Source organism: Heterodontus francisci, chromosome 26 (genome assembly GCF_036365525.1).
Source record: "Heterodontus francisci isolate sHetFra1 chromosome 26, sHetFra1.hap1, whole genome shotgun sequence".
Lineage (NCBI taxonomy): Eukaryota > Metazoa > Chordata > Chondrichthyes > Heterodontiformes > Heterodontidae > Heterodontus > Heterodontus francisci.
In genome coordinates this window covers 41,204,262-41,216,959 of record NC_090396.1, presented here as the reverse complement: position 1 = coordinate 41,216,959, position 12,698 = coordinate 41,204,262, and the positions used below count along the sequence as shown (strand labels likewise).

Sequence of the window (12,698 nt, the reverse complement as noted above, 5' to 3'; positions counted from 1 at the left end):
CTTGGAAATTCCACAGCTAATCAAGCAAAAGGTCAGAATATTTATCCATCCCAACATCTTGAACATTCAATCCTGTCTGACTGCCTTCCATAAACAGTAATCTCTCTCCCCAAGCACAGATCATTATGTCCCATGGAGTATTTAATCATTACAGTCTATATCTATAATCTCCAATCTTGTTTCCAAACAGATACCTATTTTCAGAACAGTAAAACAAGTAAATGTGATAATCAATTTCAACATTACTCATGTTAATGTATTATGTATTTGTAAAATGAATGAAGAGGTTTGCCAAACACTTTTTTTTATAAAGAGTTCATTTCATTGCGATGGCTTGTTTTTAAACCAGAGATGTGTCCATGTAGATCATTGATGCTGGGAAGGATAAAAGTCATCTCAAATATTTGGCAGGAAAGAATTTGAAAATTTGATCCTTAAATCAGAACTAGCTGAAAAAGCTAAGGCAGTAATTAAAAGAATGTAAACATGTTGTACTATTTCCTTTTTTTCTTCACGTCTGTCTATGAATGAAGCAAGATGAAGAGTTGCAAACAAACCAGGAGGTCAGCTTCACATGCTAAACCAGCTACTGTGGGACAAATTATATTTTTCCTAGGGCTTATCTGCATACCAGCAGGCCACCCTTTATTTACTTTCCCTCATTCTTGCTGAAAATCTGACCAGAGATTTGAAGAGCAGATAACCATGTGAATCAGAAGGAGAAATCAATGTGCACTGAGACAATGGGAATGCGAGATATCAAACTACACACGTCACAGATACGGGTTGCAAAGCTGAATTATTTCTGCTTGCTCCAGCTATCCTCTGAACAACTTAAAATGAATAGGAAGTGACATATGTGTTCAGATTTCGTTATACTTCACATTCTGGCCTGGCTTAGTTCTACAATTATGTAACAGTTACAGGTGCACGAAAAGAGCTGTTTTAATCACGTTCTCGCGAGTCCTCGGTTCCTTGGGAAAATTAACATTACTACTTAATCAAATTTCTGAGATTTTCTTCTTTCACTCTTCTTTAAGTCCCACCAAGCCCAGACTGTTCTCTAGCTAACAGGACAGGCAGATGACCCAATATCAGGCCCCTCCCAGTACTTTCTTTTAATTAGCCAATAGCAGGTATGCAACATTTCTAATTGTTCTTCGGGAGGTAAATACTTCTATTTCATTTACTGTCTGTATTGACATCTGAGCCAAAATCAGAAACTGAGGTATCAGGGGTGAAAAGTTAGAACCTACAATTCTTTGAAAGCCAGATTAAGAAACTAGGACTGCAGTAAACCACAAATAGACACAGCAAGAATTACCAGCGAGGGGGAATAATCCAATATGCAAATCAAAGAGTGATTAGACGGAGATGGAATGCATAATGTGTGTGTGAAACTAAATGTGTCAGGCAAGAGAGTGAATACATAGTGGAATCTGGCTGTGTCTTCAAATTTCCAAGAGAGGTCAGACAGCACAATATATTTCATCAAATTCAGTTGAAAGGCCAGTATTTTCTTGGTCAATGTTGCACAGAGAGTTGCCATTTTAAACTCTCCTGCATCCAATTTCAAAAACTGATGAAAAGATATTTTTAGGTACTAAAGCCAATTTAAGCGTGCTTAAAAATGTATTCATAATACTCATCCAAACGATAAAACATACCAGCGAAATGCAGCTACCCACATACTCTTTTCATGTTTGTTAAACAAAGTATACATGTCTACTGTGCAATAACTTATTTTTTTCCCCATTAGCTCTTCTGGCCAAACCCAGGCTTAGTCTTGGCTATGCTAAAACATTCTCTGTCCTGCCCATTTGTAATAATATGGATGCAATGTGATAAATAGGAGAAATGCACGAGATAGAGGTATAAAGTTTTGAAACCATATTAAATCTCATGCAATTGTGCTTATTTATCTGAAGCAGGAACCCAACATTACCAGCATGCATGATATTGGCAGTGTCATACCATCACATGTAATGCGAGGGCAATGCTTTGAATAATCAATCACTATTTAGCAACTGAGGTAAGGAATTCTCATACATTTAATCCAGGTTTCCTGACGCAAATGTAAAAAACAAAAATTAACTGGATTCCATTGTACTCCAAAATTGCTTTTTAAAAAACCAGTCATTTTAAAACAGCCACAGTTTAGTTCAAGCTTGATAGGGATACCTGTTTGATTAAACTTTAGCATTCAATTCTCAGATTTAACACCCTGGTGCCACAGTTTTTTTCCCACAAATTCCTTCACATGAACCAAGATTAGCACAGCATTATAATGGTATAGACAACTGTGCGTTTTTTAAAAAATTAAAATTCCTGTACAATGAAAGGCAAAAACATTTCTAAAAGAAAGTCCAGAAAATACTGGCAGGAAATGAATTAATTGTTTACATTTGTCATTCACCTTCTAAGGTTGTGGCTGAAATGGGAGTATCATATGGAAGGATCGTTATCCATAAAGTTAAATTAACTAAATTAAATTACAGCTAATTTAGTGAGGGTGCATTAAAGTAACTTGGAGTTGTAACACAAAATTGTGGTCATTTGTTTTCAAAAGTTCAAATGTCTTCCCATGCTATTTAACAAAGGTCTTGTCCCACAGGCTATATTTTTAGTTAATACTTCGATTTTTAAATGGCTGATCTCTAAACTAAAATTGAAGGGGATCTATTGAATATCTTGTGCATCTTACTATGTTGCAGGACCTCTATCTACCTTGAGCAGCTTTCATTGAATCAGAGAATGGTTAAAGCACAGTAGCAGGCCATTTGGCCCACTGAGTCCATGCCAGCTCTCTGCAAAAGCAATTCAGCTAGTCCTACTATCCCACCCTTTTCCTGTACCCCTTCAGTTTTTTTTTAAATCTTCAGGTACTTATATAATTCCCATTTGAAAGCCACAATTGAATCTTCGTCCACCACACTCTCAGCCAACAGTGCATTCGAAATCCTAACAAGTCACTGTGTAAAAAAAAAAATTCTCTCTGGTGACTTTTGGTTCTTTTGCAGATCTCCTTAAATCAGTGTCCTTTGGTTCGCGACACCTCTGCCATAGGCAACGGTTTCTCACGATTTAATCTTTCTAGTCCCCTCATGATTTTGAGCACCTCTATCAAATCTCCTTTCAACCTTCTCTAAGAACAACCCCAGCTTCTCCAATCTTTCCTCGTAACTCAGTTCCTCGTTCCTGAAACTATTCTCATAAATCTTTTCTACTTTCACATCCTTCCTAAAGTGCAGTGCCCAGAATTGGACACAATTCTCCAGTGGAGGCTGAACCAGAGTTTTATAAAGGTTGAACATAATTTATTTGCTTTTGTACTCTCGGCCTCTACTTATATAGCAGAGGATCTCATATGCCCTTTTAACCACTTTTTCAACCTGCCCTTTCATCTTCAAATGATTTGTGCACATATACCACCAGGTCTCGCTGTTCCTGCACCCCTTCTCAAATTGTATCCTTTATTTTATATTGCTTTTCTTTGTTCTTCCTACCAAAATGTACCTCATCATATTTCACTGCATTAAATCTCATCTGCCATGTGTCCACCCATTCCACCAGCCTGTCTTTGTCCTCTTGAAGTCTATCACTAGTCTCCTAACAGTTCACAATACTTCCAAGTTTCGTGTCATGTGCATTTATATAGAGTCTTTCATGACCTCAGGAGATCCCAAAACGCTTTACAGACAATGAAGTACTTTTTGAAGGGTAGTCATTGTTGTAATAGAAATATGGCAGTCAAGATGTGCATAGCAAGGTCCCACAATCATCAATGAAATAATGACCAGATAATGTTTTTTCTGTGTTGGTTGGGGGATAGGTATTGGCCCAGGACACTTAAGAACTCATCAGTTCACTAAAGATGTTTCATCACTAACTACAAGTAAAACTAAAACTTCAGTAGTTAGCATTAAAGCAAAAATCTGTTCAGTTACAAATGGATGAAGCAGGATTAAGATAATTATTGATTGTGAAACTATGGTTTTCAGTCCACAAATATTCTATAAGCCCTGCTTGATAGGCCGACAGGCCTGTTTCAGTGCTGTATCTCTCCATGACTCTATCTGGCACTCAATGCTCTGGCAGCTTTGTTCCCATTCAGGTCTTTTAGGCTTGCTTCAGAGCACGATATATCTTTTAGTTTTGAGGTTAACCTTGATGTCACAAAATAACATGATCCAATAAGCATCTCCAGATACATCTAAGAAACTAAATAATAGATACAACTAGCTGGAAAAGTTTTGTTATTGAAGATGAAACTGGGCCATTTTATTGAGCTAGGGTTATCTTGGAACTACAGTAAGTAACGTTAATATGCACATAAGTTATCAGGTACCTGGCAACATGTTGAGAGACATCAATACTTTAAAAGATTCAAATGACAACAAAAAGCAACCAGATTGTGAGCATTTTGGCACTTTCTCTGAATAGTTAAAAGGGTTTCAAAGGGTTCAAGGTTCTATCCCATTTGACAAAGATGAAAATATAATCGTTGATCTCATTTAGAATATTTAACGTTAACTTCTCCTTTATAGATTTATCAGATAATCAGATGTAAAACTTTTGCAGTATCGAGGCATCCAGTTTTCCTGTAGGCAGGTCCAAGAAGATCTCCCCTTATATCTAGAACTACTAGAACCCATAATATGTACCTAAATGATCCATGAAGTATGGATATTTGTGCTACAATTAAATTCCATTAGAACACTCCTGGAGTCTGTAATACTATCAATTAAATACTTGACCTTGTAGCACCCAAGACTTTGTACATGGCTCATGTTATGCATGGCCCGTTAAAAAAACCCAAAAAGTTTCTAATTTTATATGCACTGTTAGTTTCCTGCCATTATATTCTATAACTGGCAGCTCTCTTCAAAAATTATAAATCATCTTTAGTTTTTTTTTCATGGATGCTTCTGGAGTATGAAACAGTCAAGATACAGATCATTGGTCAAATTTGTCTTACAAAACCCCTGGCAGTTACTTCCATCTTTGTACAGTGACACAAAAGGCGATTTAAATTTAAGCTCAGTTTCAACTTTTGAAATTTCCCAGCCAGCTGCTTCCTGATTTAGACCAGTTTTCAGCAGTGCTCCAGTATCTGCAGGTTTGCAGAGCTTCAGAGGAGGTGATGGACAGGAGGAAGGGGGTCAAACTTTTATATGGATGGAAAGCTTGGAATGAGGGGGATCCTTCATTTATTGTGGTGGGGGCAGAGGGTCTAATTTTTTATCTACGGCTGGACTTGGAATTTAAGCATGGGACGCTCATGTTTTTACGTAATTACATGCAATCACATGTATGGCAGCTACATCCAGCACCCCCAGTTCCATATAGTTAAGACATTCCTGCCATGGACAATTCTGCAGCTCAGAAGTCCGGCACCAGACAAGTTGGCAGAGCTCTGCAATGTTATTTTGTAATTATCTGAGGCGATACGCAGTTACACAGTCGTGGTCCAAGAAGTGGAGTGCAGTTTTTTTTTGGGGGGGGGGGGGGGGGGAAGAGGGAGGCAGAAAAAAGAGAAAATAATTTGCCAAACATTTGAGCCTTTAACTGAACTGTTAAGTGGCCACTTAAGGGCCTTGATTGGCCTAGGGCAGGTAGGCCGTTTGTTCCGCTGCCACCGCACTGCATAAAGTGGCTGCAGAGATGGAATTGGGTCAGGAAGAGCTCCTAGAGCCTCCATTTTACCCCCACCCCCACCACAATCCTGCTCTTTGAGGTGGTGTAAAATCCAGTCCTAAGAGGATGAGAAAAATGAAGACAGGGTCGATTGTCTTACGGTCTAATGGTGGCACTGTGATTTTTAAGCATCTGTAGTCAGAGGACATGACTCTGACCATCACCATATAAAAGGAAAGCACCACATCTCTGATGGTATTAGTGATCTGGTATCACACACTTCAAGGGTGGACAACAGAAAAACAAACTTCTTTCCTACTGTTGATTTTTTTTTTTAAATTCTCATGGAATGTTGGTGTCACCAACATTTATTCCCATCTCTAGTTCCCTGAGGTGGTGGTGGTGGGCTCTCAATCTGCCAGTAGCTCCTTGATACAACGCAATGGCTTGCCAAGACATTTCAGGAGGCAGTTAAAACTCAGCCAAATCTACATTGGACTAGAGTCACATATAGGCCCAACTGGGTGACAGCAGCAAGTTTCCTTCCCTAAAGGACATTACAATAATTTCAATGGAAAGGAAAACTGGGTGCTTTGTATAAAGAGCCTCTGACCTACACCACCAGCATTATGCTCCAGTGGTGAATTGAAAATTACCCAGAGTGTCCTAAACCAAATCTCATCCACGGTAGGCCATTCAAGTTGCCTGCTCTTAGAAGTAGTCCATTTGACCAAATACCTGGCTGCCATTTGAACCGAGAGCCACCCAGTGCTCTGTTCAACAGAGCCCCGGCCACTCAAATGCTGAAAATGGGAAAATTGCATCACAAAATAATCTTTAAGCAATGATTTATCATTTGAAATAGACTCCACCCTTTAGGTACAATAGAACTGGAGTGTGTGGGGGATGTAGGGATGTGCACACTTGTTTATAAAGATTTAGTGCCTGCTTGGCTCAGTTGATGACACTATGACTTTGGATTCAGAACGTGTGTAGATTCGAAGTCACACTCCATCACTTGAAAACGTACAATGCAGCAATGTCAGAGGCACTGTCTGTCGGATGAAACACTAAACCAAGGCTGCTTCTGACTGATGCAATTATCAGCAACTTATGGGTTAATGAAGTTGTTACAACTAACAATGATGCTCAAAGTATATCTTGAAAATATGAACTATATCTACACATTCACATACCTACATGTAAACTCTTAGTTTTGATACTTAATATTTATCTAATCAATTATGTTGCTAAGTAGCAATTGGCAAGTTTCACCACTGACTCACTTGGTGTCCTAGACGGCACACAGCCAATAATATTTTTGTCTTCCATTATGCCAAGGTCATCATTGGTAAAGTAACTTATTAAATATTCACTTCAACAAAAGTAACAATTAAAAATAAGCACAGATTGAACACGCACACTCTGAATGTGTGCCTGGCTATAGAATTTCCTGCTGTTTTACTGATCAGCATGTCTGCCAGTACATTGAAAGGTCAGTGATGACGTATGATTTTTTCTTTAAAAAACTACCTTAGAAGTCTAGTTTGTCTGTCTCCCACAATAGAATCAGTATTATAACTGAGCATCATGCATTAAAAACTCAAGACATTTCGCCCATCTCCCACTTAATCTTATGTCTTGCCAAGCTTCCAGCTATTGTTGATTGCCTGAACCGTTTACTCTATTACAAGATCACAATGATGTGCAAAATGTTAATACCGTTTCGACAAAGCTCAGCTGCTTTCAAGTTTGGATAAACAAACAAGCTCTGAATCGTTAAGCGCCGAGGGAAAGGCAGCACATTCAGAAACTGATAACATTCCCATTTCCTGTGCTTTCAAATAGTTTGCTTGGTATATTGCAAAGAAAGGAAGCAAAGGCCACATGCAACAATTATCTGTTAACTGTAGTATCCTGCAGGGAGGTTTGCATTTGGAGGGAAAAAAATGTCAGAGCAAGAGCAGAATACTGAGGAATGACAGGCAAGAATGCTGCTGCGAAGGATTAAATAGCATTGGTCTCCCTGCTTGACGCATTTCACAGAAATCTTATGCTGAAGCTGCAGTTCTCAACAGGTTTGAGGTCTTGGTTTAAAGGTCCACAGTTAACCATCATATTTAACACTGCAGACATAAATAATACAACGTCGGAGATTTGATTTAGTTTGTTTAAACTTTGATCCAAAGGTTATTCTGCCGATGAACTTAGAAGTAAACAGAATCCACGTATAAATCACTGTCAACAGTAACACTTTACAAGAGTTAAACAAAGCATAAAGACATTACATTCTTTACTGCCTTGCAAGTCACTTTTGTTTTCTGTACGTCCAATGTATAAATCACAAGCTCACATAGGTATCAATTAGAATAGAGTCACAAACCTTCAAAATCTGATATAATTCCCTCCAATTGGTCATTTACTGATATGTCAGACATCTTCCCAAAATACTTTCCGACCCTGATTTAGTCTCACGCCAGATACAAATCCCAAAAACAACGTGAAATGCAATCCCACCAGCTCTTTTTTTGAGCTGAGAGAATGTTTGTCTTCAGTACTTACTAAAACAACTTTTTGGACTTTAGTGAGGATAGACTGCACTGAACTACGCAGAGCCAAAGGCAAAAGCATGCAGGATGAATGGATAGGACCCACCCTCCTCATAGAGGCAAGCAAAGAATTGGTCAGGAATGTAACTGGTCGAATGAGACGCCTATCAAAAGGCTCTCCGTTCTGCTGCAAATTGTGGTACACCACTGAAACGGAAAGGAGCAGCTTGGGGGCAGTACTGTGTAGCTGCAAAGGAACCCAGATGATTCTTGTTTGGTACAAGTGCTTAAAAGCTTTCATGTCTTCTTTAAGCTGCAGAAGAAAGTTGCAACTTAAAAAAATGTTTCATGTGTTGCAATATTGTATAAATCTACAATTTCTGACTATTAAACATCTTGCAGCTGCAAACTTTTCTTCCCTTAATTAAAATCATACTTTGTTGTATATTTTTGCTGCAAACATACAATATGTTGAGGCTGCAAAGGGCAGAGTTAAAGCTGCAAATTATATTTATCCACATTAGTCACATCCTATTGACTTCAAATCATAACCCTGATAAATGGCAACCAAGAATATATCCGTTTCTTCAGTATTACTTAGAAGTGAATAATCTAACAACTGCTGCTTTAGAAGGAAAGAACAAGATTCTTGATCTGATAAAAAAAAATCTCTACGCGCTCACAAGAGAAAAAAAAATCTACATTGCTGAGGTGAACCTTGACGCATTTGCCTAAATCTCCCATAAACCAGTGGAACGGTCTTGTCCCACACATTGAGCCAATGCCACAAACGATTATGCAAAGTTCTGTAAGCACACTGCAGTTTAATCCCATTAATTTAGTGATAGCTTGATTGTATCTTAAATGTACGTTAATACTCTGTTGCCAATGTTATTCATTTACATAATTCAATTATGAATCACAAGATGATTCAGAAGTATCTTTATAAATGTAAATTAGCATTTTTCTCAGCATTTAACATTACTCAAGAATCAGCTTCAATGGAAATATGGCATGTTGATTCAGTGGATGTGGGCTCCTCAGGGAGGATGCCCATTGTTCTGACCTATACCATACGACTAATCACTAATTAATGTCTAAACCAATAACATCTCGCCTCTTGGGCTGATATGAACCCATCACTATGATCAAAACAACAAAGCAGAGACATTTGGCAAGAGGCATGGAAAACAAAGCAAGCCAGGCCAGGCACTATGTTCCCGCGTGCTCTTGCTTAATTTAGTGTAAATATTATGCAGCAGGTGGTTTCCAAAGTTGGAAAAGTATCTCTTACCCAAAATATCTTATATACATTGTATTGTGTGTGTATGGGATTGAAATCTTTCATATTTATAACTTTTTGTCGTGCATTTTCCATTTTGTAGCTTTATCTTTAATCAAAGTTTTGTTTATCCCTTATTTTAAGCTTCCCTCCAGGGCAATAGGTTTGCTGTGTCATTAAATTCTGGTTGTAGAATATCTTCCCTTTTCTGCCTTCTGGGTGATATTTTTGAATGACTCAGATGATGTTCCTATTGTTCCTGAGCTACATCTATTCAACATTTCATAAAGCAAACAACTTTTATTTGTGCAGATGTGAAGAGTTTCCAAACCATTCTGGGAATTGTAGTTTGCTTGATTGACCTCTACAGAAAGCTGCTTAAAACATGCGCAAAACTGCAGCAGGAGGATGCTGTTAGAGGTGGCTGCCACTGAGGCAGCAGGAAGAGGAAGACACCCTCGAAAACTGTGTAGGAATTTTTTTTTAAAATGTGCCATGGTCAGGCAGGCTCCGGCGATCGGAGGGGTGAATCCTCCAGTGGGACAGCCATTGCTGCTGTGGAGAATCCCTCTATGGGCCACGGAGTGGTCATAAATGAAGGCACCCCACCCCCACAATCTGGGAACCTGTTGGGAGGTGGCCACGGTTTACCTAGCAATCTCCTCTCATGGCAGTGGTCCTTCTGGATGCCAGTAAATGCTGGTGGGGGCGGTAAGTGGCCATTAATTGGCTACTACCTCCAGTCAGTGGGCGGCCGCATCATCGCCATTCCCCTCCTGACAATATCCCAAGCCGGCAGGTAGATGTCGGGCTCCCCTCCTGATGCCTCCTTCCACCATTTTATGAGGCCTTCCTTCTCCCTCACCGTATCTAGAGGGCTCGTAAAATCCAGCCCATTAACTCTGTTTTTCTCTCCACAGATGCTGCCAGACCTACTGAGTATCTCCAGCAATTTTTCTGTTTTTATTTCAGATTTCCAGCATCTGCAGTATTTTGCTTCGATCGGAGACATACAACATTCCTCAGACTGCTGTTCTCACTGCACCCTGAGATCCACACTCAGTGCCATGCACTGCCACATGTACACACTCGACCTCTCTCTCCTATAACTCACTATCAGAAAGCTGTCCTGCTCCACAGTTTCAGTTCATCCTTCGTCTTATCCGACACTTCAATAAAAAAATTCTCTTGTGTTAAAGAACAAGCTCCAATAACTCATGGGTACCAATGCCCTTCCAAATCTTTCTTCTTCACTTCCTTCTGACCCCATCCCTTCTTTTAATCTCACCCCTTGTCGTGTATTCACAGTACCCTCTGACTTTCCCCTCTTGGATACTGAATAATCTGTACTTAGCAAAGGACTCAGCTTTATCCCCTTACACCCCCACCTCAATGAATTTCACACTCAGCACGACGTTGAGCTTCTTCCGTTGCCTTTACCTCACTTCTCTGGCCAGGAGTCCTCCCCGCAACCAGCAGACCCTTTCACCCGCCTTGGTATTCTTCCACACGTGGACCCCTCCCTCTGGCCTCTTGCCCACTCAATCTATCATTGTTAACTGTTGGCGCGACATCAGTTGTCTTAATTTCTCTGCCCCCCACCCATTCACTCTAACCTGTCTCCCTCTGAACTCGCTGCATTCCGTTCTCTCAGATCTAACCCTGACATTGTGATCAAACCTGCTGACCAGGGTGGTGCTGTTGCTGTCTGGTGTACCAACCTCTACCTTGCGGCGGCTGAGCGCCAACTCTCAGGCACTTCTTCCTACCTCCCCCTGCATCATGACCCCACCACCAAACATCAAGCCACTGACCTAATTTCCTCTGGGGATCTTCCCTCTACAGCTTCCCATCTCATAGTCCCGCAACCCTGGACAGCCCGCTTTTACCTCCTTCCCAAAATCCACAAAAAGGACAGTCCTGGTAGACCCATCGTTTGAAGCCGTTCCTGCCCCACTGAACTTATTTCTTCCTATCTTGACTGTATTTTTCTCCCCCCCCTCCCCCCACCACAGCATCTAGTCTCTTCCCACCTGCACCCATGACTCTTCCAGTGCCCTGTGCCATTTCAACAATTTCCAGTTTCCTGGCCCTAATTGCCTCCTCTTCACAATGAACGTCCAATCTCTCTACACCTCCATGCCCTACCAGGATGGTCTGAGGGTTCTACGCGTCTTCCTTGAACAGAGGCCCAACCCATCCCCATCCACCCTCCTCCGCCTGGCTGAACTTCTTCTTATATTGAACTTCTTCAACTCTACTTACTTCCTTCAAATAAAAGGTGTTGCTGTGGATATCTGCATGGGTCCTAGTTATGCCTGTCTTTTTGCGTGTTATGTCCTTGTTCTAGTCCTACTCAGGCCCCTTTCCCCAACTGTTTTTTCCAGTACGTTGATGACTATCAGTGCCATTTCCTGCTTTTGCCTAGAATTGGAAAACTTCAACTTTGCTCCCAGTTGCCACCCTTCTCTCACCTTTACATGGTCCATCTCCGACTGTTCCCTTCCTTGACTTCTCGGTCTCCATTTCTGGGGATAGGCGATCAACCAATATTCATTATAAGCCCACTAACACTCTCAGCTACCTGGACTACACTTTCTCACATCCTGCCTCCTGTAAGGACTCCATTCCTTTCTCCCAGTTTCTCCGTCTGTCGCATCTGTTCTGATGTTGCGACGTTCCACAACTGTGCCTCTGATAAGTCTTCCTTTTTCCTTAATTGTGGATTCCCCCACACTGTGGTTGACAGGGCCCTCAACCGTATCCGACCCATTTCCCACACTTCTGCTCTCACCCCTTCCCCTCCCTCCCAGAAATGCAGTAGGGTTCCCTTTGTCCTCACTTTCCACCCCACCATCCTTCACATCCAAAGGATCATCCTCCGACATTTCCGCCACCTCACACATCTTCCCCTCCCCTCAGCATTCTGAAGGGACCGTTCCCTCCGCGACACCCTCGTTCACTCCTCCAACACCAACACCTCGTCTCCTTCCCATGCACTCACAGGAGGTGTAATACCGGCCCTTTCACCTCCTCTCTCCTTGCCATCCAAGGCCGCAAACATTCTTTCCAGGTGAAGCAGCGCTTTACTTGTACTTCCTTCAATTTCGTATACTGTATTCGTTGCTCACAGTGCGGTCTCCTCTACAGCAGCGAGACCAAATGCAGATTGGGTGACCACTTTGCAGAACATCTCCGCTCAGTCCACAAGCATAACGCCGAGCTTCCGG

At 41.0% G+C, this 12,698-nt stretch overlaps 1 protein-coding gene across 6 annotated transcripts in view; it reads right to left on the bottom strand.

Annotated features, from left to right (window-relative positions):
• Nucleotides 1-12,698, bottom strand: part of LOC137384287 (septin-9-like) — a 413,392-nt gene that overhangs the window by 157,352 nt on the left and 243,342 nt on the right. Inside the window, exon 1 of one of the 6 annotated variants that reach the window (XM_068058095.1) lies at nucleotides 8,021-8,282. The exons of the other annotated variants lie outside the window; for them this stretch is intronic. Coding sequence (XP_067914196.1) covers nucleotides 8,021-8,075 — 55 coding nt within the window. The 5' untranslated portion in view covers nucleotides 8,076-8,282. Of the gene's footprint in view, nucleotides 1-8,020; nucleotides 8,283-12,698 lie in introns of those variants that run through there. 6 annotated transcript variants of the gene reach the window in all.